This window comes from Trachypithecus francoisi, unplaced genomic scaffold (assembly GCF_009764315.1).
Source record: "Trachypithecus francoisi isolate TF-2019V2 unplaced genomic scaffold, Tfra_2.0 Lachesis_group13, whole genome shotgun sequence".
Classification (NCBI taxonomy): domain Eukaryota; kingdom Metazoa; phylum Chordata; class Mammalia; order Primates; family Cercopithecidae; genus Trachypithecus; species Trachypithecus francoisi.
The window spans coordinates 4,240,117-4,267,658 of NW_022681458.1; the positions used below are offsets into that span (position 1 = coordinate 4,240,117).

Below are 27,542 nucleotides of genomic sequence, written 5' to 3' on the forward strand. Positions count from 1 at the left end.
GCACGGTGGCTCTTTCATAGGTATGTTTTTTCACAGTTTGATTTTAGCTTACATGTTCTCCTAGAAAAACTGTCTCTAGTTTACATGTTGAAATTATACGTATCAATATTTCAAGTCACTTGGCAAAGAGTATGGTACTTTTATTCTCAGATGTTTGGATTTCCTGGATAACTGGAGAGCCATTGTTTAAAAATACAAAAATACACAATGTAAATTATACATTATATATCCACACATACACACGATATATCCACACATACATGTAAACACACACACATACACACACACACACCCTACCACTCCCTTTTTTTTTGAGACAGGGTCTTTTCTGTTGCCCAAGCTGGAGTGCAGTGGTGTCAGCACAGCTCATCACAGCCTCAACCTTCTGGACTCAAGTGATCCTCCCACCTCAGCCTCCCAAGTAGCTGGGACTACAGGCATGTGCCACCTGGCTAATTGTTTTAATTTTTTTAGAAATGATGTCTCGCCATGTTGCCCAGGCTGGTCTTGAACTCCTGGGCTCAAGTAATCCTCCCACCTTGGCCTCCCGAAGTACTGGGATTACAGGCATGGGCCACTGCATCCAGCCTATCCTAACATTCTGCATCATACTAATGCTTACTTTGTTTTTCTCTTCGTACTGCCGCCTAGATTCAGCCAGCTGTTCTTCAAGCTCCAGCATCATATCTTTGAGGGTATCAACCTGGTACATGAAGTTTGTCTTCTCATTGTCTAGCTGAGCATTGGAAACCATAGCCTTCTTATATTTCTCTTCAACTTCCGCTAGAGAGTCCTGTGGAAAGCAGGTCATATTTTTGAAATTGCAATAAAAAAAATCAAAACAAAGAATCATTCAGTATTCTGTTAAAAAAAAAACCCTCAGTCCTAAACTTAGACTATATTTCTTAGAGCAAATGGATCAGAGAAAGAAACACACGGCAACTTCAAATGCATGGAAATTCCCCTTTTCAATTTGGTCAAATTCTCATTGCTCAGAAAATTCGCTAGTAAAAGCAATGTACACACTCATTAGAACAAACGAGACACCAGTATGGAAAGGGATGTTGTCACAGAGGCAGTAGAGTCTCTGGCCCCACTCAGTAGCTGGGGAATCCTCCCCGCATGGTGTCTTAGGGCTGGATGTCAGGCTGTTCAACAGATTGCTGAAGAATCACTAGAGGCGTGTGACCAGCCCCTGGGAAAGAGCCAGTGTGTGATGGCTGAGATAATGACTCAGGGCCACAAGCCACAGTGACCACCACCAGCCCTACTCTGGCTTATGAACCAGGAAAGGAGCAGTAGTGATTTCAGATTTTTGACCCATAGGAAAATGGCATGCAGATCTCACTGGGTAGGTCCTGGAAAGACAAAGGTCATTCCCTTTGAAGAACAGTCCAGAGAAAGAGGCCTGTAAAATATGCATGGCAACGCCCTCACTTGCCTCACATCCTTGCAGGTCCCCAACATGAGGAGGCTAAGGTGATCCCAGAACACAGAGCAGAGCCGTCAGGGCGCATACATGCAGAGCTAAAGGCAGAGGCAGGAGCTGCCTGGTCAGGTGCAGCAGTGGCTACGAGGGGGCTGGAGGGACCAGTGCTGGTCTAGCTCTGCACCTCCACACCAGGACAGCTGTTTCAGGTGGGACCAGAGGGTCTCTGGTTGATTCAGTGGCTCCTCACCAGCTGTTTTTAATTTTTTTTTTTTTTTTTTTGAGACAGTGTCTCACTCTGTCACCCAGGCTGGAGTGCAGTGGCACAATCTTGGCTCACTGCAGCCTCCACCTCCCAGGTTCAAGTGATTCTCCTGATTCAGCCTCCTGAGTAGCTGAGATTACAGGTGTGCGCCATCACACCCAGCTAATTTTTATATTTTTAGTAGAAACGGGGTTTTGCCATGTTGGCCAGGCTGGTCTCAAACTCCTGACCTCAGGTGATGCACCCGCTTCGGCCTCCCAAAGTGTGGAATTACAGGTGTGAGCCACCGCGCCTGGCCAAGGGGCTTCCTTTTTCTCAGGAACTGAAAGCCAGAGTCTTATTTTTCCCCCTTTCAGGAAAGGTGACAGATATGAAGATAATGAGATAATGAATTAGTCATGATTGATGTCACCTCCTCTGTCTGGTGCCCTTTGATATTAAAAGACGACCTCTCAGGTACTTTCTGGGGGGGCTGAAAAGGAAGTAACAGATTTGCCACCTACTTCCAGACCCACAATCTGCTGCTCCCTAATAAAGACAGTCACTGATTGATCACCTTACTGTCAAGGAACAGGGCAACCACATCTCCTGGCTGGTGCAATGAAGTCAATGCACACTCTAAAAGCAGGGTGCACATGCTCCAAGAAAGCCAATGCCACAGTCAGTCTTTACTTCAATTAGCAGCATTTTACAGGATGCAAATAATTGGGATGTTTCAAAAGTGTGGCACGTGAGGACGGCCTTATTAGTAGACATCAGATATTTTGAGAAGCAAATCAACCTAAGCATTTTTGTATACAGCTACAACAAAAGGTGAAGAAAACCAAACCTTCTTCAAGTGTCTGGTACACGCCTATGGGAGATAAGAAACTGGTTTGAAGCCTGGGGGAAGGATGGTGAGTACGAGACATGCGTCAGGGAGTATGTTAGTAACCTCTTCTACTGGGGAGTTACATTTTCAAGTTTTGGTTCAAACAATGCATTTGGGAAAACGGTGAGTGTACACCCATGCCAGCATTCCTGCCATTTTCAGTTCTTCTACAACCTGGAGCCTCTTTACGTAAGCATGCACTTTGAATTTCTTTAGGATTTTGTTTTTTTTCAGTGAAGTTGGGTTAATAAGGTGAGACCAGACTTCTGTGAATTGGTACCTTCATCTCTTTCAAGCCCTGCATGTATTTGCCTTCTACATCCTGAATCTGGTCCTTTAACTCGTTGAGTTCCTGGGGGAAATGGCAGAAAAGGCAGATGATGTCAAGGGAAAACAGGTGATTCCCTAAATCTTTCATACTTCAGGGTACTTCCTATTTGGGTAGTCTGAGCACCCAATTTTCTTTTTTATTAAGTGTTAAAGGAAAATAAACTTCACTATTTAAAGATTAAAGTTCAGGTGTATCCCACGTGGTATTTTTACATGATTTTATGCAATCCTGGTGTATCTCATAGGATTTTACACAGTTTAAAAAACAGGCAAAATAGAGCTTCTGAAAATGGTACAGGTTATTTCAACTCCTATTCAGTAATTCATTCAAGTACTTGGAGTTCCTACTCTGCAAGATACAGTGAGATGCTAGAGGCAGAAATCAGCAACACTTTTTCCCTGCATTTATGGAGCTCCAAGTCTCTGCCAAATTATTGGTGCCTGGAACAGCATCTGGCATGAGCCAGCCTCTCAGTAAGTACCTGAACAAATGAGTGGCACGCAAAGCTAAGGGCAGAGAAACAGCAGGACTGCCACCAACTCTGCTGTAGAAAGAGAAACAGCAGGCCAGGCACGGTGGCTCACGCCTGGAATCCCAGCACTTTGGGAGGCCAAGGTGGGTGGATCACCTGAGGTCAGGAGTTCAAGACCAGCCTGGCTAACATGGCGAAACCCCGTCTCCATTAAAAATACAAAAATTAGCCAGGTATGGTGGCGGGCGCCTGTAATCCCAGCTACTCAGGAGGCTGAGGCTGGAGAATCGCTTGAACCCAGGAGGTGGAGGTTGCAGTCAGCCAAGATCACGCCACTGTACTCCAGCCTAGACAACAACAGCGAAACTCTGTCTCAAAAAAAAAAAAAAAAAGAAAAGAAAAGAAAAAGGAAAAAAAGGGAAGCAATGAGGAGCTGCAGGTGGCCCAGGGGTGGCACATGGGACACGGCTCTTCTGGTTTCGTAAACTTATAAAACATAGGTGTTGGAAGCACCTTCAAGGTGACCCCGGCCAACCTCTGGTGGATGCTTAAATCCCTATCTGTCCTCCCTGGCAAATGGCCATGCAGCTGCTCAGACATCCCCAGTGGGAGCTGCTTCTCTTTTAAACTTAGTTTAAAGCACTAGAAAATTCAGAAACAGAGTCAATTCTGGCTCCTTTCAGCTGCTTCTGTCTTGGTTCTGCTCCCTGGAGGACACAGGTCTAGTCACCTCACCTTCCCTTCCAGTCTTCAGGTTTTCAGATGCACTGTCCCTAGTTACTTTAACAAATAGCACTATGTTTCTCTCTAACACATGGAATGCTACCAAATGCCTGGCACTGTCCTGGGTGCTGAGGATAGAGCAGAGAATAGTACCTACAATACAGTGGGAGAAAAGAAATCATTAAAATACAGAGATGAGATCTACTAAAGGCATATTACAAAGAGAAAGGAAAGGGCATGTTCTAGGCCGAAGGGGAACATACTTAGCGGGGAAGGTCGTGTGAAAGTAGGTAAAGCTGTCTGGTGTCCAAACATGTGGACTGAATGTCTACGCAGACCAAGCACACAGAGACGATGAAGCACACAGAGACGACCAAGCACACAGAGACGACCAAGCGCATCAACACAACGTGCCTAGTGCTCTCACTAAGGTATGCCCCGGGTGCTGAGGGGCAGAGGGGGCCGGTACACAGTCCGCGCTGCTGGGGGTCAGTGGGTAGGATCAGATTCCTGCAGGAGACACTATGTGAGCTGGGTCTTGTTGTTAGAACACCATATTTTAGGGGAGGTGAGGGAGACAGGACCAAGAAGAAAGATCCAAAACTTTATGAATTAAGTCTTTTTTTTTTTAATCTAAAGACTGATTTTTACAAAAGGTTCTCCCAAGTCTGAGTAAGAAGAGAGTATCTCACCTTGATTTCCCTGATGGACGCCTCGGTGTCGATGGAGATGGAGGTGTCTCCGCTGCCTCTCCGAGAGGAAGTCCCACCCAGAGAGGCCAGCGTGGCTGCAGACAGGCCTGGCATATTACGAGACCCCTGGAACGTTGAGAGGATCAGATGCCGATATGGGTGTCCCCACCCAAATCTCATCTGGAATTATAATTCCCATAATCCCCACAGGGCGAGGGAGGGACCTGGTGGGAGGTGACTGGATCGGGGGGCAGTTTCCCCCATGCTGTTCTCACGATAGTGAGTGGGCGCTCAGGAGATGTGATGGTTCTGTAAGTGTTCGACAGTTCCTCCTTCAAATGTTCTCTCTCCTGTGGCCTTGTGAAGAAGGTGCCTGCTTCTCTTTTTACCATGACTGTAAGTCTCCTGAGGTCTCCCCAGCCATGCGGAACTGTGAGTCCATTAAAGCTCTTTTCTTTGTAAATTACCCAGTCTTAGGAAAGTTCTTCATGGCAGTGTGAGAACGGACTAACCCAGATGCGATTTTAGACAAAACCAAAACTGCATGTAAATCTAACATCACAGGACTGTTACTTTAATTCCATTTCCAAATTGGAAGCTCTTCATGGACTTATGGTAAGCTATAAGGAGAGGATCTTTCCAGGCACCTCCTGGATGCTCTGTGATCAGCTGGATTAACCCTAAACTCCATGGTGGGGCCCATCATAAACGCCTCCCTGCTCTGCAGGGTCTAATGCACACTGGACAGGACTCCCGGTGGCCTACCTACAGGGAGGTGATGCCAGGTTAGGTGGGCCGCTTTCTAGTCCATTCCCTCACTGGAGAACATCTTTATTAAAAAGACCAAGCAACATATTTTCTTATCAATTTCATCCACAACTTTCGGGACCCTCTAGATTTATGAACGATTCCTTACCTTCTCAGTAAAATCTTTTTCTGGTCTGTCTTCTACCTGTAGAGGAAAATGGACAACATATTAAATACTTTAAAAGCGTTAAATGGATAACATGAAGATAGGGGCTAAGAATGATAAAAAACAAAAAACAAACACACACAAAAAAACAAAACATTCACTTCCTTCGTAATTTAGAAGCAAAAAAGTGGGATCCTCCAAATTTGGCTTTTCCCACCTCTCCTACTTGGACGTCTGTGAGGCCCCTTCTCCTGCCCTCATTTGGATGTCCCTGAGGACCCTCTTCTCCTGTCCTCAGGTAGGAGTCTCACTGGGACCCACAGCAGGCTGTGGAACTACAAGAGGGGGTGCACATGAGGAACGGACCCTGGAGATGGCCCTGCACCATGAGGACGTCTCGGGACACGAGGCAGAGGCTGGTAGTGGGGTTACTTCTTTCCTGGCTCAGGACCCAACAAAAGACAGGCTTATTTTTTTCTCTTTCCTTTTTTTTTTTTTTGTGGGGCTCAGGGTGGGGAAGTGTTGTTTAAACAAATATTAACTACCTGGAGTGCTGCTTTTTTTTTTTTTTTTTTTGCACATTGAATGTTATCATAAACCCACTGGGAAGGTTACCAAGATTGAGTTTGTCTCCAAACTCTCTGGGAAAAGCTGTCAACTAATCATGTTTTCCCCATCATGTCTTCAACACAGCTTCCTGTAGCTCAGAACTTTTTCACTTTGGTTGTCAGAAAATCAGCCAAAGACATGCCCGGCAACTGCAGACCATATGCTTGATTCAGCAGATCTGAGCAGTGACCTGGGACTCTGCAGTCACCCTTGTGAGGTCACACAGAGATAATTCAGAATGAAGCTTGAGAAATCCTGATGGAGAGCTGCCAAGGCCACGGCTCACCAACACTTGATCTGCACAGACGCTGGTGCCGGGGACCAGCAGCTCAGTACAGGGGTGCAGGTGCTATGGTCAGGGTACCAGAGAGATGGTGACCTCCAAATGACCACTTTCCATCTATGGCCCGAGTCCACGCTGGACCAGATGCCCCTGCCCTCACCATCCGGCCCCACCAGGAAGGCTCACTAACCGCCACCTTCCCTCCTGCAAACTCCCTGTACCTTCAACTTCTCCTCCAAGGACACCTGGAGCAGCACTAAAACAACATAACCAGGAGTCACAGCTGGTCAGCCAGTTAAGGGATCAAATGGAATCCCACAAAATACTCAGTTAATCCAGAAGAAAGCAAAATCCAGGACCAGCTCTTAGCTCAGGGTGGCCATGTTTAAGGGTCTTCTACTCAACAGATCCAAGCTAAACCCTGCGGCCTGGCTCCCAAAGCCATCACACGGTCTCACCCACCCACCCTACACCCGGGTCTTCAAAAATAAACTTTCTACTCTCATTGAACCAGTCTCCTGTGTTCCAAGAGCAGGAGCGGAAATGGGGGCAGAGAGGCCACATCTTTCAGGCCAGTAGGATGCAGCCAGGGGCAGGCTGGCCTCTCTCCCCTCTTTGCTAAATAAGCCCTGTGGGCAGGGTGGTGGTGGGGTGGTCCCTCTGCCCACTTAGCCACAGCTCCTAAGGACCCACCCAAGGCCCTGCCTAGACCATGTGTTCATGGGAGCTGTCCACAATCCCAGCTGTTTACAGCTCTCCTCCCTGATGTCTCACGCTGGGTGCGGCCCAGCTATACCGCAGTGAAGACGGCTCTCTCCAACTGTAGCCCATACCACCTGCATTTGCTGATGTGTCAAAATGCACATCTAGAGTTATTTTTTCAGATGTGCATGCCACATCAGCCTAACTGTGTACTTGGAGGCACCAAGGCAGACTCTGATCAGATGCGTACCAAGGCAGACTCTGATCAGACGGGTACCAAGGCAGACTCTGATCAGATGGGCACCATCTCATCTAGCAGAGCCCCAGAAGCCCTGCAGCCATGTTCTGAGTTGTGAGATGACTGGAGCAATTCAAGTGTGGTTCTTCTCTTCACGTGGGAATAAAAATATTTCTGAAATGTTTTTCAAATCAAAATTTCAAGGCCAGGCGCAGTGGCTCATGTGTGTAATCCCAGTACTTTGGGAGGCCGAGGCGGGCAGATCACTTGAGGTCAGGAGTTGGAGACCAAGCTGGCCAACATGGTGAAACCCCACCTCTACTAAAATTACAAAAATTAGCTGGGTGTGGTGACATGCACCTGTAATCCCAGTTACTCAGGAGGCTGAGGCAGGAGAATCTCTTGAACCCAGGAGGCGGAGGTTGCAGTGAGCTGAGATCATGCCACTGCAATCCAGCCTGGGCGACAGAGTGTAACTCTGTCTCAAAAAAAATAACAAATAAAATAAAATAAATAAAATTTTAAATAACAAGGAAATGTGAACTATCTAGCACTTAGTTTCCTGGAGAATAAATTCATTAAATCTCCTGGGCCCAAAGCCTTTATCCCTTAGAATAAGTTAGTTTGTAGAACAAATATTAATAAGATGAAAATAAAGAGGCTAGTTTAACTCTTGGTGGAATATGAAAATCCAGTTTAATAGACTGCCAAGTTACCACTGAAAAGCCTGCAGCACTTTTGCTCCACGGTGTAAAATGAATGTTTTCTGGCTGCTGGTCAGCAATGGATAAATATTGTGGAGAAATAAACGAAGCTCAAGGGATGCATTCGTTTACCTACAAAGGTATCTGTGCCCGTAAAAGAAGGGCCTACCCAAGTCTTTTTTTTCTTTCTGGTATTTCTTGCAAGAAAGCTGAGAAAGAATAAACAGGTGGTCCATAAACTTTGATTTTGGGAGGACAGGGCTTTAACACATCTTTGTTCTGCATGGTTTTAATTGTAACCGTCTATATCTACTTTTTTTATAATTTGTAAAGTATCAAATAAGGGGAAAACCCCCAAAAGCCATAGTTTGCTGCTTCTATCATTTTAAAAAAGTCCTTGCTCCGAAGAATGTAACGGACTCAAAATAAAATCTGGGCATATTTTTAAGTAGAGACCATGCAGAGAAAAATTAAAAATTAAGCTCTTGATGAAAGGCGATGGCAATGAACATTTAACCTATCTCTGTTTTACATAGCAGAGTAAATTTCATTTTGTGTGTCTTCTGAATGAAAAAGGAATTTGTCAGCTTTCCTGAAACACAGGAAGGCTGTTCAGCCCCGTGGAAAGCCACGCAGCCCCACTCGCGTCCACCAGATGGCGGTGTGTCGCAGCTGCAGGGGCCAGGCCCGGACAGAAGCTGCAGGCAGCGGAGCCCACCTTAACAAGCCCACTTTCCTAAGCCCTAGCAGAGCCAGGTAAGGAATCAGGTGCTGTGTTTCATCTTGACATAAAGCACAGCACTTCCCACCTAAAATGACTAAGAAATCTAAGACACGACAGGATTTTAAACACTGTCACAGCCACTGCATGACATGGTGTGGGGACCCGGAGGAGGTGGGCATGGTGCAGAGAGGGGTCCAGAGGACACGGTGGCTGCAGGCGGTCCAGGCTGCTCTGCTCACCCACCCTAGCCCAGGGCAGGAAAGCACCGGACCCTGCAGACAGTGGCCTCCTGCACGGGAAGGGCAGCAGCGCTGCACACATTGCAGCCTGTTAGCTTCATGACTTTCGTATTGTGAGTGATACTAAACATTTCAGGTCAGGGTGAAAACTTCACACAGGTTTATAAAGTATGTGTGTCATATTTTATAGTCACAGCTGAGTGTATACAAAGACATCATTGAAAATCTACTGGAAACAGTCACTTCTAAAACACTTCTGTGGAAGTTTAGTTTACGTCAATTTTCCTTTCATAAACAAACGCTTCAAAGAGCACATTATTTTATTAATTCCAAACTTCTAACATTGTGTCTAAAGGAGTTTACTATCTAGGCTCCTGTACACACGATGCCTGGTGAGGCTAAAATGTCAAGTTTTCCACGTTCCAGCTGCCTGTCCATTTTCCTAGAGAAAGAATATGTGGCACCTGTTCACGTACCCAGAGAGACCCTACTCAAGGGCCCAGGTACAAAAAGAACCTGTCCCCAGTGTCCAGCCAGGCAACACCAGACTTGGTGGAAAAAGGGATCACCGAAGCAATATCCTTGTGAGGTCCCTCTTGAGACACAAATTAATAGCAAACACTGCTCAGAAAACATTGATTTTAAGGGTAAATTTCCTTCACATTTAAATGATAGCACAGTCTATCATTAGGGTGACAGTTTTTGGTTATAAATCCATAATATGTACTTTAGCCTGAATGACTTATCTTTGAACTCTGGTGTTTATAATTCAAGACCCATTTTTCCACCTGGTCCCTGCCCCTGCCTCTCTGTGCAACAAAAAACATGAGTCAAAATAGTGTTGTTTTTCTAGTTCAAACGGGCAGAGATCTGAGTTCATTGCTCCTGTTTTCTCTGAGTACACAAGGGAAGATATCGACCCGGGCTCCCCTCAGGACATTACTGATGGATGTTTCAGAAACGTGGTGGCTTTGCCAGGTTCCCAGTGGGATTCTGGGGCTTGGATGACCCAGACCTGTTGGCTTCACCAGGTGGAGTCACTCTGCTTGGGTATGGCCCAAGCCTGGGCCGTCAAACCTCCGGATTCCAGCTCTCTGGAGGCACCTTTGCCTCCCCTCACACCCCCGCTGCTGGGCTTCACACCATGTGTGATCACCCGATGAGCTTCCATCTGCCCCGTCTGTGCGTCCCATGAGGGCGGGGGCAAGTCTGCATTTCTCATACAACGGCCCTGTTTCTGGAACATTCTAGGTACTCAATAAAGAGTGAATGAGTGAAACACAACTTCCTCAAGGAGGAGATCCTGGCCATGCTGGAGAGGAAGAAAACAGTTCATCCACAGCATGGACGAAGACGAGAATGAGGTGAGAACAGTATTCTATGTCTGTCTTGACATGGGGCCGATGCCCTCTCTGCTTTCCCAAGGACCCTGGGAGGACCAAGTGGGTGGAGAAAACTTTAGGTCTTGACCCTGGTGGTGGTCTCTGGACACTGAAGCATTTTCATTTTCTCGAAGTGGGACAAGCAGTCACTTCCTTCTTTCTGGTTACTACTGCCCTTTAATAGCACTGCCCTCCCTCCACCCCTCGGGGGGCACCAGCTCTCCCTCCCCTGTAATGGGTGTGACATGCTCACCTGTGCACCTGTGTCTCCCAAACCCAGGGCGGGACTCCCTACAGAGCCTACAGGGCTGACCCTGTCTGACTGCATATTTTTCTTGTCCTCTGTCCTCACTCATACTGGCCCTGGATACATGTTCCTGATGAAGTCCTCGGCCTGGGAGCATTTCCCATGAGCTCTCGCTACAACAACTGTATCCCATCCCTGGCTAACCCCAGCCAAGGAGAAATAAAGTAACCATGTGTTTTTGTTTTGTTTTTTTCTTTTTTTTGTTTTTGCTTTTTGAGGGAATCATGACCCCTCTTTCCAGGGAAGGCACAAGAAGTTTACATGGCCAGCTAGATGTCCCAAACCAGGAATGAGAGCTGTGACATTTGAACCTGGGTTCTGAAACTCCCTGCCTCAGAGTACTGCCTGCTCCATGTGACCCCAAGGAAGGCCAGACTGGAGGGTCATTCACCTTTGCCACCACGCTTACTCCAGGCCCTGCCCAAGACCTGCTGCTCGTGCCTCCCAGGTAGAAGGACCGGCGAGTCCCATCCAGGCCCTCCTGGCTTCTTCCCATCAACAAGGCCAAACACACCCACTAGCACTTTCTGTTGGCCCAGGAGATCCAAAATATACCAGCAACAGTGTTAATGTCCCAAGACAGAAAGCAGAAATGGAGCCGATTCAGTATAAGAGGACCATGAGTTTTAGAAATTATGGAAATGAGCTAGCTTAGTTCTGTCTCCCAGGCTCTCTTCAGATACCAGAGATGCTGCCTGTACTCACCGTTCTTCTATCCTCCACACGATCAGTCAAGGGATACCATAACCACATCCCCTAGGGAACTGCCCTGTACCCTACAGACACCCCTCTGCATTCTAAGAATCACATACAGGAGGTTTCATCAGATGTGGGGTCCCCAACCAACATAAGGCACCCAGGATGAGGAAGGGGACAGCCCTGTCCCTCACTGCGGGACTGACCTTTGTTCCCTAAGTGTGCCAACCGCCCCGCAATCAACTGACCTTTGTTAGTTGAGCAATTGATTCAGGGAAGGAAGAGCAGATATAAGGAGATCACCCACCCCCATCAGGTCCCAGGACGCCCAGGAAGGCTGAACCCACATCTCTCTGTTTATGATCATCTACTACACCTGTGAGTAAATTTTCTGCAAATTTAGAAAACACATGACAAAGAAATTTGTATCATTTCAATCTCTTCAGTCAATTTCATATGACAAAGAAATTTGCGTCATTTGAATCTCTAAGTGGCTATATTGAGCCCTGTTATTTTGTGACCTCATCATATGATTGAATAAAGACAATGCTTAACAAAATCCAATTGCCATGTCTCACTGGAACCAGACAGAAGGTATGGAGGGCAATGGAACCAGGCGGAGGGTATGGAGGGCATTAAGGGTGTTCGCGGTTCACTGAAACTAAAGCCACAACATTCTTCTGTCAATTGTAAATACTTATATTTTCTTTTCTTTTCCTTTCTTTTGAGATGGAGTCTTGCCTTGTCACCCAGGCTGGAGTGCAATGGTGTGATCTCGGCTCACGGCAACCTCTGCCTCTTGTGTTCAAGTGAGTCTCCTGCCTCAGCCTCCCAAGTAGCTGGAATTACAGGCATGTGCCGCTACGCCTGGCTAATTTTTGTATTTTTAGTAGAGACGGGGTTTCTCCATGTTGGCCAGTCTGGTCTCGAACTCCTCAAGTGCCTCGGCCTCCCAAAGTGCTGGGATTACAGACATGAGCCACTGTGCCTGGCAATATTTATATTTTCTTTTCCAAAAAGTGAATGTGAGAAGACAAAGCAATTCTACATTAAATTTATTACGGAAAATGTTTCTTCCTGGTAGTTTTAAGTGATCACGTAAGTTAGCTTATGTTTACTGGTCTACTATAGAGTATGAGATAATACAGAGATCCCAACTGAAAGGAAGATACAGGCGTGGCGGCTGGCCAGGCTTACTGAGTCTGTGATCTGAAATGTCTTAGTTCACAACCATTTACTTTCGGTTATTTGAGTAACAGCATCAAGACCAACTTGTCAGGTTTGAAAATGGGAAATCATGTCATAACAAACAGCTGAGGATCTTCCTGTTATTGCCTGATGCACTCCGGGGAGAGACTTACTGGGGGGCGGTGTGCCCCTGGAGTTTGCACGGTAGCTGCTGCCTCGCACTCCCTGCACACATTTGCCTTCTCTCACTGCTGACTGCTGGGCTCTGGGATGGGGAGGGGTGGAACACAAACTCAAATGCCTGTGAGGCCAGCTGGGTAGAGCCAAATGCGTGACAAGATTGGATGTCTGCAACTTATACAGAGGGGAGAGTCTTCCCCCAGAGAAACAGGCACTGGTGTTGTAATACCCGCCCCTCTTGAACTCTGCTTTCCTGCTCTCCACGGCCGGACGGAGGAAACATTCCTCTAGCACAAGGAAAGCCATGCTGCACAGTGATGAACGGCACCTGGGCCGTGGCCTCGGGGTCATGAAAATAGTGGGTGGGGTGGAGGCTGCGCAGTTCTGCAACGTAGCCGCAGAGTCAGTGGCCAGAGACCCTGGGTTTTCTTTCCCAAAGAAGCTGATACCTGCATTTGCTGATACCTGAATGCAGGTATCAGGTGCGAGGTAGGAAACCTCACAGTTCTAAAACACTGCATCTAATTTAAAACAAATCACCAGCACCGTAATAGGAAAAGCCCGCCAAACAAGGTACATCTGTGCAAGCGGAGGTCTCAGCGCTGCGACTTCTTGGTTGATAACTAGGAACGTTACCGAAATTGTAGGGCTCAGCATGCTGAAGTATGGTGCTCAGTGACTAACTTAAGAGCCACATTTTAATGGCTCTATGGCTGGGAGAAGTTTTTGTTTTTGTTTTCTAGAGACAGGGTCTCACTCTTGTCCAGGCTGAAATGCAGTGGCGCAATCACAGCTCATTGCAACCTCGAACTCCTGGGCTCAAGCGATCCTCCCACCTCAACCTCCTGAGTAGCTGCGACTACCAGTGCGTGCCTCCACACCTGGCTAATTTTTTTCTTTTTTTTTTTTTTTTTTTTTTTTTTTTTTTTTTAATTGAGACGGAGTCTTGCTCTGTCACCCAGGCTGGAGTGCAGTGGCCGGATCTCAGCTCACTGCAAGCTCCGCCTCCCGGGTTTACCGCCATTCTCCCGCCTCAGCCTCCCGAGTAGCTGGGACTACAGGCGCCCGCCACCTCGCCCGGCTAGTTTTTTGTATTTTTAGTAGAGACGGGGTTTCACCATATTAGCCAGGATGGTCTCGATCTCCTGACCTCGTGATCCGCCCGTCTCGGCCTCCCAAAGTGCTGGGATTACAGGCTTGAGCCACCGCGCCCGGCCAATTTTTTTCTTATTACTGTTTAAGAGATGGGGAGATCTTCCTATGTTGGCCAAGCTGATCTCCAACTCCTGGCTTCAAGAAATCCTCCTGTCTCAGCCTCCCATGTCGCTGGGATTACAGGTGTGAGCCACCACACCCAGCTCAGGCTGGAAATTTCGATGTGGGTGGAGACGAACAGAGACGCCTGGCCCATCTTTGCTTTTTGTCCCCAAGGTTTCCCACTGGCTCTTGAGGGCGGGAACCCTGGTCGGGTCGTGCAGCCTGGAGCCCCTTCCCTGGCCACATGCCTACCTCCCCTCCTCCATTCCCACGCCCCCAGGCCAAAACTGTCCTGCAAACTCTTCCTTTAAAAAGAGTGATAGGGTCACCTTTGAGTATCAGATCAGGTAAAACCGTGTCTAAAATTCCAACAACCCAGGGAAAAACACATAATAATGAGACTTCACGAGCTGGAGACAACCTAACAGGGCTCCTATTTTGTGAAACAAAATTTGGGCCACGCTGAGTGACAAACAGGATGCAGGGCTGTAAATCCGCACATTTCGAAGGATCTGAGAACCAGCAGGGTAACGAATGACTGGGGCAGAACTGGGAGCATCCCGGCATCTACAGGTCACGCTTTACCTTAAACGCTGTCTGGCTTTGGTCACAGGTAACACTTCAAGCAAAACATTTAAGAGTCAATACTTCAAATTTTTTAATCATAAAAAGAAAATCACACGTCCGTGCACATGGCTATATTACTTTCTCCCTTTGTATAAAGTTTCCCTCCTCTAAGATCCCCATCTCTAAGCACTGCTAACAATTTCTTTTATGGTCCTTGAAAAGTTGAGCAATGTAATCCTAATAATATCACCGCAGAGTAATATTCTAAATTTGGAGACATTGGAAGAGGAGGGTAAAGGGAAGCGGGAGGGAGGATGACGCTGAGTAGGAGCAAGGCCAGGAGGCCAACTTACCACAGGACTGGCCCGGGCCGAGCTGGCCCTGGAGGAGGCACGGGAGCTGGAGTTGAGGTGGCCGCTGTACTCCGAGGGCTGCCCACACAGCCGCCGCCAGGACACGCAGCCAGAAACAAAGGAACAGGGTCAGCAAAGGAGCAAGGAGAATAGAGGCCGACAGAAAACATGCTGTGTGAGTGGTGGAGGTTAGCCACGCATGGCAAGGAAAAGAGAGTTAGGGTTAGACAGCAAACGCATATTCAAATCAGTGCTTGCTAATAAAAAAAAAAATCACATTATCAGAGCAACACAGAATTTCTCAGAGTAGGGAAGAAGAAAATAACACAAAGCACCCATTCAATTGGGTGTGCAGTCGCATTCCGTGTAGACACAGAAAGTCACCTCGTGGATGTGGAAGTGACTGTTTTGAGAACTTAAGCTGCCTTCCGGCACAGAAACTGAAGACTCAGACAGGGTGCTTGGCGCTTTAGCAAGGGAACATTTTTGCTTCTCCACTATCTTTCCAAGTGGAAGCAAAATGAGATTTAGGGTTAATACAAAATTATGTATGGCTTTTTAAGTTGCCAGATTACTTTCTACCTGGGTGGTTGCTATGCACATATCTGTCTATCCATTTATCTGAACTTTCTCACTTCTGGTGAAGGAAAATGACAGCAACTCCATTATCTGGAAGCCACGCCCTTGTAACTTTGATTTCTAGTCATCTGCTCGTCTTAGATACATTTTCACGTTCTTATAAACATTCTCATATTTTTCTTGAGCAAGGTATGGAGGGGTGGGGGCAGGATTTGAACACTATTTAGGTCCTGACATGTCCTGAGGAGACCGTCAAGAGAGACCTGTGCAGCGCCCTACAGGAGCCCTGCCACTGCTGAAGTCCCTCCACTCCAGCCCCTGGACACCCTGCACTGTGCCGGGCACAGACCCCTCTGCTGGCCTCACAGGCTCTGCTGGGGACCTGCAGGGAGTGCCCTGCCTGCGAACTGTAAGGAAGCCCAGATCTTCAGGGGTGCCCACGATCTCATCTCAAATATCATCTTTTAGTTTGTTTCCTCACCAGGGCTGGTGACCAGATGAGGCCTGGCAAACTCAAGAAATACTTGTTGAATGAACGAATGATTTCAACTGTAGACTAAAATAACCATCAAATGTCAATTGAAAGCATTAAATGTTGTACAGGGCTGTGGTCAAGATGGGCAAGTTCCCCAGACCCATCCACCTCTATTTTATTTGATACATGTTTACTATATATTTACACTTAGGTGCAAGATGTTGCTTAAGATACACAGATAATACTGCTGTGTTCACACCACATGTACAGCATTGATGCCATATTCAAGACATTCAAGAAAATCGCCAGTATTCCTAGACTCACTTTTTGGCTTTCTTGTTGAAAATAAAGGAAAACACTTAATGTCAGCACTTTAAAGCAGAAGAATTTTGCCTGAGGGTTTTCTGATATGAGAGGAAAACTTCCTTCATCCTGCAGCAAATCCCTCACCATTCTGTCATTCATGCCCTGGTTTATGGTGCGAAGACACAGTGAACTGTTGTGAGTACAGCTTACTGCCCACCCACGCTTCCCTAAGCAAAAGCAGTTCTCAAACCTTCCAACTTGACCTCATCATGCAGAAAAGAACAAAGTAAAAGTCTGTTATCGCCATGGTCCACGTGCATCTTATGTTTAGGAGTTACGTGGCTACCATGCAGCTAATGTAAGTCAGAAAGCTTTAAGTCTGAATCACAGTTCCATCTCTTCTTGGCCACGTGGCTGTGGAAGATGCTTAGCCCGTCATCTGTGACATGGAAGTAAGGATGTGGGTTACGCAGAGGAGCTGAGGACTAGGAAGTGACATGGAAGTAAGGACGTGGGTCACATGGAGGAGCTGAGGACTAGGAAGTGACATGGAAGTAAGGACGTGGGTCACGTGGAGGAGCTGAGGACTAGGAAGTGACATGGAAGTAAGGACGTGGGCCACACGGAGGAGCTGAGGACTAGGAAGTGACATGGAAGTAAGGACGTGGGTCACGCGGAGGAGCTGAGGACTAGGAAGTGACATGGAAGTAAGGACGTGGGTCACGCGGAGGAGCTGAGGACTAGGAAGTGACATGGAAGTAAGGACGTGGGCCACACGGAGGAGCTGAGGACTAGGAAGTGACATGGAAGTAAGGATGTGGGTCACGCGGAGGAGCTGAGGACTAGGAAGGGGTACATGTTGGGCTTCCTCTGTTTCCACTTTCTGCCAAAAACAACTTCCTCGGCTCCTGGATCAGATGATGCCGCTGGTGATGACTATATCCCAGCTTTGTCACAATACTGAAGAGAGTCACTTCATACTCAGGAGCTGCACGGGGGCAATTCCTGGTCCTCCAGGGGCAGGGCGAGTCCTCCACAGCAGGACCAGGGCTGTCTGTGCAGGCCTGGGGGCAGCCTGGACCCTGAGGTCATGACCGCTTGGGGCTGGGACCTCAGGCCTGGGCACTGGGACCACTCTGGACACCATCCTGGGCCACAGCCTCCCTACATGCTGAACTGAGAGCAGCGGTGGCTCTCTCCCAAGGCCCTCCTGTAAACATAAGGAATGGAGTATCCACTTGGAGGGGAACTGTGAGGGTTCCGGGGAAAAGATGGGAGAGGTTGGGAGGTCAGGAACTTCCTCATCCCTTCCCTCTTCCTCACGATGCTAATTTGCTACCCACAGCAGAGCTATTTTAGGCAGTTGTGCTGCCAGGACAAGATGACCTTTTGTTTTCTTAACTCTCTAAGGCCCTCACTCCCAGGCAATTCTTGTGGGGGCTAAAAGCACAGAAATCACTGCTCGCCAAAGAGCAAGAAGGGCCAAGGACTCACTAGGGCTGACGACTCATTAGGGCTGGTGACACAGTAGCGTCTAGAGAGCATCAGGAGCCCTCTGTCCTGCCAGATCGTAGAGTCCCCACTGAGGATGCCAGAAAACCACCTGGTGCTTGGGGGAAATTTCTCTTGAATTAGTACGCTCCCTCTTTTCTGATAAAAGAGAATCATTTAGTTGTGCTTTATCCATCACATCATGGGCAGGGCTATTTCATTCTTCACGCATGGTTTATGAGCTTTCTAACGGCCTATGAAAATGTTTACCAACTGGGAAACATATGTTGTATAGTGAGCTGCAAAATACTGAACAACTTATGCAATATAAAAATTGATAAATGTGTAACTAGTTGTTGACAAAAACGAATGCTATGTCAACTACTGGATTTAAGATTCATAAATTACATTTTAAAGAAAACTGTAGGTTAGACTGGCTTACATCGGAAGAATTCATGAATATTCATGTGGCTGGACCAAATGGCACAGTAAGTCATAAAACTGGATTTAGCCAAGTAAGTAGCTGATTAACTTCAAAAGCAAAATTATAAAAGCATTTCAAGTATTTCTTAGTAAATCATTCTATTTCCTGGAAGCTTGAAGCCATTTTTATAGGACTGGGGAGGAGTCTCTGAATACAGGCGCATCCACCGCCAGGGAGCACCGATTAGCACTGAAGGCTCCATTTCCACGGGTCCCTGGGACACGCAAATTCGTCTCCCCACTTCCACGGATTCCATCTCATTTTCCTACCTTGTTGCTTCTCTCATTCATTCATTCACAAATGTTTATTGTGCACCTACTACATTTTTACTCTCATGGCTGAGCCTATCATTTCAAATCGAAGAAAGAGGTAGAGAGACAACAAAATAAAAACAGGGAATGAAATATGCATAACAGTCCAACTTTTAAAATTTGTTCCTCTTCCTCAACTATTCAGAGACGAAAATGACGTGTGGCCTGCCAAATTGCCCTTTTTCTGTTTGTATTAATTTAAGATGATTTCACGACCTGTTAGTACTGCTGGCGTGCTGCAAAGACAGCAGATGAAACTCAGTGCAAGTGAGTCTCCCTAATGAGTGATGACATGAAACCAACAACCAGAGGTTTCCTGATTCACATTATTCGTGACCTTCATTATAACGGAAGGGGGTGGTGAGCCCAGTGACTCGGTGCTTCCTCCTGAGGACGGCCAGTCACTCCCCTGCCCAGCAAGCATCCCCAGGTCATGCAGCAGGCAGGGGGGAAAGGCGGTATCACCGAAAGCGCCTTACAGCACGGGAGCCACTGATGCTGCCCCGTCGGGCCCCACCGAAGCTGCCTTCATCCAACACAGACGCCTGCGACCAAAAGAGACTGTCAGGATGGGCACTCTTCCTTTCTCCAAGAGTGCCCAGAAAGTACTGAAAACGTAAGCTGTGAAAAACTGACACGTGCCAGAAGCATGACCTGAAAAGCATGCAGGGGAGGCCCAGAACCACCTTTCCAGCTCTTCAAAGGGTTGCAGAGTGCGACAAGGAAACCAGGAGAGACAGGTTTTAGTTGCTGTCCAGCAGCGTGCAATTTAATCTCCAACAGACCATTTAAATCTATTATTTTGAAAAACATCCCAGGCCTAAGTAAAAACTTGTTAATCCGGGTTAAAATGAGCAGATAATTCTCACATCCTGAATGCTGTCATGGCATTCTCATACTTAATGCTTAGAGAATTACTTTTATGTGAAGTGACTTTGGGATAAAATATCAAATAATGTTAATTACAGTTTTAATGTTAAATATTTTATAACCCTTTAAAAGTTGCTAAGTAGAAGAAAAATTGGTTAACTGGAAAATGCTACTTAATTAATCAACGTGGGTAAACAGGAGCTGACACTGCCACAAATGGTGATGTCAAACTGTGCCGGGTGTAAAGGAACTTTAATTTCCCTACTTTCCCCTGAGGACATACTAGTTTGCTCCGTCATTTATTAATATATCTAACACATAAGTATGCAATCTGATGAAAATTCAGAAAGTTATTAATGGCTGGGTACGGTGGCTCACACTTGTAATCCTAGCACTTTGGGAGGCCGAGGCAGGCAGATCAACTGAGGTGGGAGTTTGAGACCAGCCTGGCCAACATGGTTAAACCCATCTCTACTAAAAATACAAAAATTAACCGGGCGTGGTGGCACGTGCCTGTAATCCCAGTTACCTGGGAGGCTGAGGCAGGAGACTCACTTGAACCCGGGAGGCGGAGGTTGCACTGAGCCTAGATCATGCCATTGCACTCTAGCCTGGGTGACAGAGGGAGACTCTGTCTCAAAAAAAAAAAAAAAGCTATTAAGACAATATAGGTACTTTGAGTATTTATTTACATTTTTTGCATAGCATTAAGTATTTATATTTAAAACTGGAAATTTCCAAAGTAATAGAGTAACATGGATTAGTATCTGTCCAAGTTACCAAAGCACTAAAAAGCCACCATTCTTTCTGCCAACAGGTGAAGTAAACATTGCTGTTGTTCCATTCCTAACAATCCCAGCAAACACAAGGCTTCCTGGAGACGGAGCAGTGTGGCAGCTGCAGTCGGGGGAGAGAAAACCCAGATCCGGCCAAAGGGGACAGACATTCCCCACAGGCACATGTAAACTCCACGTGAAGGTGCGACTTCCCCCAGGGGGCTGGAAACAGGCACATCCACAGCTCTGGGCTTGGTGGGGGCGGTGCATGCACAGCGGGAGTGGGTGCGGAGAAGCAGGGCGGGCACACGCACCCGGTAACTTCCTGAAGGCCGGGCAGCGCTGTACAGACAGGAGGGCTGGAGGATGAAAGCAAATGGCAGGTTTTAAAAGCCTTGAAAAAACAGCAACAAATGACAGCGAAAGGTCATCATGACAGTTTCAGCATTCACCACAGCCAACTGCTGGACAGTGGTTAGATGGAAACAAACCGATCAAGGCGCTGTGTTTTCTGTAGATTTGATAGATGCAAATCCAAAATTTACAAGAAAGATAAATGAGATGATCTTTAACTTTGAAACAGTAAATTTCCCAGCATCTTTAAAAACAAGATCATTTCTAGTCATTTCAGGCATTCCTGGAAGAAAGAGTCAGGGGATGAGACAGAATGGTGACAAGGTCAACACACTGACAGCAACAAAACCCACAGCTCAAATCCAAGGTTAACGACACACTTGGCAGGATTCAGTACGCAGATGTCCACATGTGAAGACAGGGGCAGGGAAAGTCTTTATTTCTATGCGAGGGGCCCAGTGACCGTCTTCAAGACACAAAGGGAGTCGCTGCAAGGCTGCCTCAGCCGGTGTGGGAGGCACCCCCAGAGGGGCCGCAGTCTATCCCTGTCAAAGGAGAATCCTGCCTAGCACACATGTCAGGGGGAGGCAGTGCTGGTGAGGGGACAGGCTGGGACACAAAGGCAGCTCCCAGTGTCCAGAGACTGTGCCACAGGACAGAATCCAGACTCATTTCCAGGGCACAGTGAGCAAGTCAGGCAAGGTGCACAGCCAGGTGGTGATCACTCAGCAGCTCTGGTCGACGTGCAAGGGAGAGGACAGTTCAGCCTCCAAATAAGATGTGTACTTTCATCCCTGACACCAACTTCCTTGGATTAGAATAAGACTCAACACCTGTAGCTAACAGGCCAAGGACCTCACGGCCGGACCTAAACCCCACCTTGTAAAAACAGGAAACAGAGGGGAGACCGAGCCAAAGAAATAACACTGTTCTGTCCACTTCTCAGAGACCAAGGAGGCAGATTATGCACAAAAACCTTCCAAATTGCTTCCTGGACACATTTACAAGAGAAAAAATATTTAAAAAAAAAAAAAACAAATGAAACCCCAAATGGGGAACAATTGCTGGAAAAGGAGGAGAGACCCAAGAGACCAATTTTTTGGACTCGAGTTTTTGAAAATACGCCATTTAATAAAACCCTCCTTTTCCTTAAGTCTCCTTTTCTCTATCTGACAAGCATTTTTCTAAAAGATTGACAAAAGTCTTAGCAAACTAGTCAAGCCAATTAAAACAGTTGCTAAGCTGTGCTCTTGTGACTTTGTGTAGAGGAGGCTGAAGTATCCACTAAATGTAATCAGCAATTACAGTGATGCACAGAAGGAAAGGGAAGGAGCGACAAAGTGATGTCAAAAGGAGACAGACCCAGTTTCCATTTGGGGCAGAGAGGGGTGTGGGAGCCAAGCCACCACCGGGAAGCCCAAGGCTGGAGCCGGAGAGTCCCTGTAATCAGAGCAAATGGGCAGCAGAGAGGGGAGAGAGGCTCACACCCTCACGGCATTGCAAAGGTACATCAGTCCAGCGACCTTACACGACCAAAACAGGAACGGGCATGCACTCACGGGGGAGGGAGAGAATGAGGGTCGGAAGGGAATAAAGACAGCTGGGCCAGGCAACTGACAAAACTAGGAGATTGGGCCAAATTAGGACTTCTGAGTTTACACACAGAAAACAAGATTTAATTCATATTAAATACTGAAATAAATTTTAATTGATGTTAGGAAGAGTCATCAATACTACATTCTATGCTGATACCTTTCCATTGTCATATTTAAATAAAATTAAATGTACCACCCACTGGGCAGGAATAGATGTCTACAGAGCACACTTCCCAGAAAGGTTCCGAGGGCGGCTGGGGCGGGTGAACCCAAGAGCCCTCAGGCAGCCAGTGATGGGCACCCAGGGCTCAGGGCGGGTTCTGACGTGGCCCTGTTTGAATGCGGCGGCTCTCATTCCGATGTTTAACCCTTTGGATGTGGGTTATTTCTCTTAAATGGATTGAAGTGAGTCAGATGCAGGCTGAACTTCGGTGAAACGTTCATATCCAAGGATGAGATATTTATCACCATCTCTATTTTAGAGCAAGTAACTCAGCTTATCAAAAATGAGTTGGAAATAAAGTTTTCTTAATGACTAAGTGCCTTGAAAAAGGCTTTGGGCATTTTCTTAATTCAAGGGCAGATTTTGCTGTTGCAGAGAGCACTTAGTCATTAAGTCTGATTTCAGCGGGGGAGCTGCTCCTGCGGTCACCAGGTCCATAGAATGGCCCCAACAGCACCCTGGGCTCAGCCACGTGGCGCCTCTCCTGGGTTCTCACCATTCTGCACAGCCTCAGCTCTGCTCAAATGGCTACTCACCTTGAAGAGCTTCCCCTCTAGGCTCTACCTGGTTAGTTCCTATTCTTTTCATTTGATCTATCTATCTATCTATCTATCTATCTATCTATCAATCAATCAATCATCTATCTATCTATCTATCTTATTTATTTGTTTGTTTGTTTGTTTGAGATGGAGACTAGCTCTGTTGCCCAGGCTGGAGTGCAGTAGTGCAATCTCGGCTCACTGCAACCTCTGCTTCCTGGGTTCAAGCGATTCTCCTGCCTCAGCCTCCTGAGTAATTGGGACTACAGGCACGTGCCACCATGCCCAGCTAATTTTTTGTATCTTTAGTAGAGCTGGGGTTTCACTGTATTAGCCAGGATGGTCTCGATCTCCTGACCTCATGGTCTGCCCGCCTGGGCCTCCCTAAGTGCTGGGATTACAGGCGTGAGCCACCACACTAGGCTCTTCCTATTTCTTAAGGTTCAGTTCACATGCTTTGTTGCGACATTTCCTGGCAAAACCAGTGTCTCCCTCTCATTCTATTTACTCATCTGTTCACTACTGTACAGGTCTCCGGTGCCAGTGGCTTCTGTTCTAGATGTCAGTGCCTGGAGAGCACCCACCTCCCCCGCTTATCTTTGAGATGATGCCAGGCCTGCTCGATTTTCCTACCTAAACTAGTCCCAATTTACTGAGTAAATCTGAACTTAAACAAACACCAACAAGCCTTAGCAATTTTAGGGTTCTTAAACAATGTAGAAATTATGTTTATCAAGATCGATGCATGTTTGTAGAGAATGGGAAGGAACTCTGTTGTGTAAACATGTGGATTTGGATGAGACTCTGGATTTTCCTTCCAAGTCGAGTCCATGCCCAAGAAACCACCAAAAAGTTTGCATGTACTCTTCAAAGTAGTTCTGTTTTCAGAAACTCAAGAATTCAAGAGCATTCTTCCTATTTTTTTTCTTTTGATTAATTCTAATTAGAAAATATACACAAAAACACGTCCTTTCATTGCAGCCAGCTGAACGCCACAATTCACATTCGAGCTGGCGTGGTCAAACGCAGCACACTGCAGTGCATCTGAATGAAGGAGCTCATGTTAACTACTGCTTTTCACGTCAATAACACAGCTACCCAAACAAAAATCTGTCAAACAGACACCGAAAGAGAAAAGTAGAGCTGAATCCACACACACAAGATTGCATGCTACAAAACCTGCGGTTTCTGAAGGGAAGATGTGAAAGATTTAAATGGAAACCAACCAACTTCTCCTCCCTGGATGATGACAAAGTAGAGAATCTGCTGTCACTGCTGTAGCTGGAATTCTAAGCACCAAAAAAGAAAACATGTTTAAGTGACAAGCACTTCCTTATGACTCCAAAGCGCCCCTGTCCCATTCAAAAGGCAAACATGAAACAGCACAACCGAGCCAATCCCAGGAGCCCAGGAATGCTAGTTTATCTAAAGACACGAGGCACAAACAGCACAGCAGAGATTCTGAACAACTAGAGATTCGAAGCTGTATTTTCTATTTCAGTGTTTATGTCTCGGTGACGCCAGGGGTGTATCCAGTACTGCTTTTCGCAATCTCACATCTTCTAGCACAATTCGTGATTACTGAGTTTCACACTGTGTTGTCAGTAAACTCTTAGTCTGAATTATCCTTGTTACTTATCTCCTTAGGTAACTAAAATTCCATTTATTGCAAAATTTTCCATCTTTCTTCAGCTCAGCCCACCTGCGGGCTATAGCGCAGCCCTGCGGTGCCAGAAAGGTGGGTGGAGTATGACGGGCTGCTGCCACCCGTCCACTGGAGAGCCCTTATCCACACAGGGAAAATGTCCTGCAGGCTGTCTTTACATGTCTTGAGTATACATTTTAAAAATGTCACATCCAGCTCGGTGCAGTGGCTCACGCCTGTTATCCCAGCACTTTGGGAGGCCGAGGTGGGTGATCACCTGAGGTCCGGAGTTCGAGACCAGCCTGGCCAGCAGGGTGAAACCCGGTCTCTACTAAAAAATACAAAAAAATTAGCTGGGCGTGGTAGTGGGTGTCTGTAATCCAAGCTACTCGGGAGGATGAGGCAGGAGAATCGCTTGAACCCGGGAGGCAGAGATTGCAGTGAGTTGAGATCACACCATTGCACTCCAGCCTGGGTGACAGAGCAAGACTCTGTCTCAAAAAATAAATAAATATTAAAGGGCATGCAATGCCAAATAGGTAAATAGGAATGATAAAATAAAAACAACTTGATCAGCTGGTTTCAGAAAGCTAAAGACTGGTTTGGTCGGGGAGAGGGAAGGAGGTAAGGGTGGGGTCACTCATTTGAAGCCCAAAAGTATAATTTAAGTGTATACATGATATCTTAATAAAACATAATTAAGATAAATGAAAAGAAATATTATTTTACACAGGAGTATTACTAAAAGAAAAAAATGAAGCATAAGAACAGGAAATTTTTAGACCATTTAACATGGAATGGACCTGTGGGATATTGTGGAGCTTGATGGAAATGAAATGTATCCAGTGCAACCTTTTAAAATCCCCAATGACCTCCTGTCCTTGATAATCCAAAGCCCTCCCCACCTCTGTCCGGCCTCCCTAATGCCCCTGCCACTGGCACCACTCCCTCTCTCTCCCCCTAGAGCATCACCCTTTCCTTCCACCAGCTCTTCCTGCCTCCCACCCCTTAACTGGGAGCCTTCCAAGCATCTGCATTGTTTTCTTCTCCTTTTCCTCTCCAGAAAAACACAGGTTCTTGTACACATGCCTTTAAGGCAAACATTAAAATCACAAGTGACAGATGTGGAGACTGCAAAAATGTTGGATTTAATATCTTTGAAAGCTGAATACACTTAATACACATATTATATACATATACCCAGGGGAATACAGTAATGAAAGAGCTAATCTTTAATTTCAGATCTTTTTAAACTTGAGGTTCTTATCAATATCTACCCCTTATACTAACAATCAGAATGTTGGAGGGCTAACATTCTCAGAATGCTTGCTAGTTGAAAAACAGTATCTTTCATTCCATCATGTGCTAGGAAAAAACAGACAGACCCATTTTAACATTTAAAAACAGCAAAGAAGCTAAATTTAAATTTAGCAATTAGTTTTTAGTTCTAGAAGCTTTGAAACAACCTATTTGAATTTTGAGCCATGCAAATTTACTATACTAACCCTGCCAGCTCTTCTATTCAGGGACTGTGATCCATACAATTCTCCATCATAACCATTTGTCTGTTTCAACGAAGAAGAGAGAAAAACTGGCATCAGTACACAAATGAACTCACAGGCACAAATCAGCAGGGGCGAGCCAGCCAGGCATGAGGTGAGCTTACTTGGTGGAGGGGTGAATGACCAGCCCAGGACTGTACAAGTCCTAGCAGCTTCCACACTGCATCCCTGCCCCCGTCCACTCCCCCACAGCTCAGGAGAGAACAGCAGTCAAGCTAACGAAGTCAGCAGGCTTCCTGTCGCATGTCACTCTTAGTCTTAAAGTAGCACCAAGTCCCTCCGCGAGGTGGAACATTTGGGCTTGGCATGGCCGTTTCCTTGTCAGGCTCTGTTTCTGGTTTTATGGTGGCGCTGTGGACATTCTGCTAGCAAGACGCCACATGCCAGGCCGATGGGCAGTGATTTGGTCTGAGTCAATGAGTTTTCAGTTCCTGGTTCAGGGAGGGTCTTCGAAAATTATGGCACATTGTGATGCTATGGGCCATAATTCAGAAGATTCAGAAATCATTTCTTTTTTTTTTTTTTGAGATGGACTCTCACTCTGTCGCCCAGGCTGGAGTGCAGTAGCACGATCTTGGCTTACTGCAATCTCCGCCTCCCTGGTTCAAGCGATTCTCCTGCCTCAGCCTCCTGAGTAGCTGGCATTACAGGTGTGCGTTACCACGCTCGGCTAATTTTTGTATTTTTAGTAGAGAAGTGGTTTCATCATATTGGTCACGCTGGTCTCGAACTCCTCACCTCATAATCTGCCCGCCTTGGCCTCCCAAAGTGCTGGGATTACAGGCGTGAGCCACCGCACCCAGCCTCAGAAATCATTTCTAGTCAATCTATAGTGAAATGCAAAAGTTCATCGTGGGGCATAGCCTCTATACTAGTTTTTCATTCATCCAGCCCTCCCACTTTATTTTTCAAAATGAAATCTGAACACATATTTAATACTTTCATAATGTGTCCTCCAGAATAAAGGAGAACGATTCTATTAAGTGGATGCCTATCATCCCTCTCTTCTCAGTTTCCAGCCCAGGTTCCCTTAAGTCAAAGCAAGGGCTTTCTAAATGTCCCTTAATTCATCTATAAGGAAATTTCTGCCGATTCAAAATAAGAACTGTCAAACATCAGAGACAAAACCAGCTCTCAGGACAGAAAAAGGAGGAGCAGTCTACACAACTGGTAAAAATGGAAGGAGACACCATCAGGTTCTGGGCAT

At 46.5% G+C, this 27,542-nt stretch overlaps 1 protein-coding gene across 50 annotated transcripts in view; it reads right to left on the bottom strand.

Annotated features, from left to right (window-relative positions):
• Positions 1-27,542, bottom strand: part of LRRFIP1 (LRR binding FLII interacting protein 1) — a 167,290-nt gene that overhangs the window by 34,704 nt on the left and 105,044 nt on the right. For 16 of the 50 annotated variants that reach the window (XM_033229758.1, XM_033229733.1, XM_033229731.1 and 13 more), the window contains 10 exons: positions 26,279-26,338; positions 24,355-24,417; positions 22,134-22,211; positions 20,732-20,776; positions 19,251-19,316; positions 15,126-15,203; positions 5,700-5,735; positions 4,784-4,909; positions 2,846-2,917; positions 623-793 (listed from right to left, as the gene is read on the bottom strand). In XM_033229758.1, the coding sequence (XP_033085649.1) occupies positions 623-793; positions 2,846-2,917; positions 4,784-4,909; positions 5,700-5,735; positions 15,126-15,203; positions 19,251-19,316; positions 20,732-20,776; positions 22,134-22,211; positions 24,355-24,417; positions 26,279-26,338 (795 nt within the window). The remainder of the gene's footprint in view (positions 1-622; positions 794-2,845; positions 2,918-4,783; positions 4,910-5,699; positions 5,736-15,125; positions 15,204-19,250; positions 19,317-20,731; positions 20,777-22,133; positions 22,212-24,354; positions 24,418-26,278; positions 26,339-27,542) is intronic. The other 34 variants (XM_033229755.1, XM_033229756.1, XM_033229752.1 and 31 more) reach the window with 13 other exon arrangements.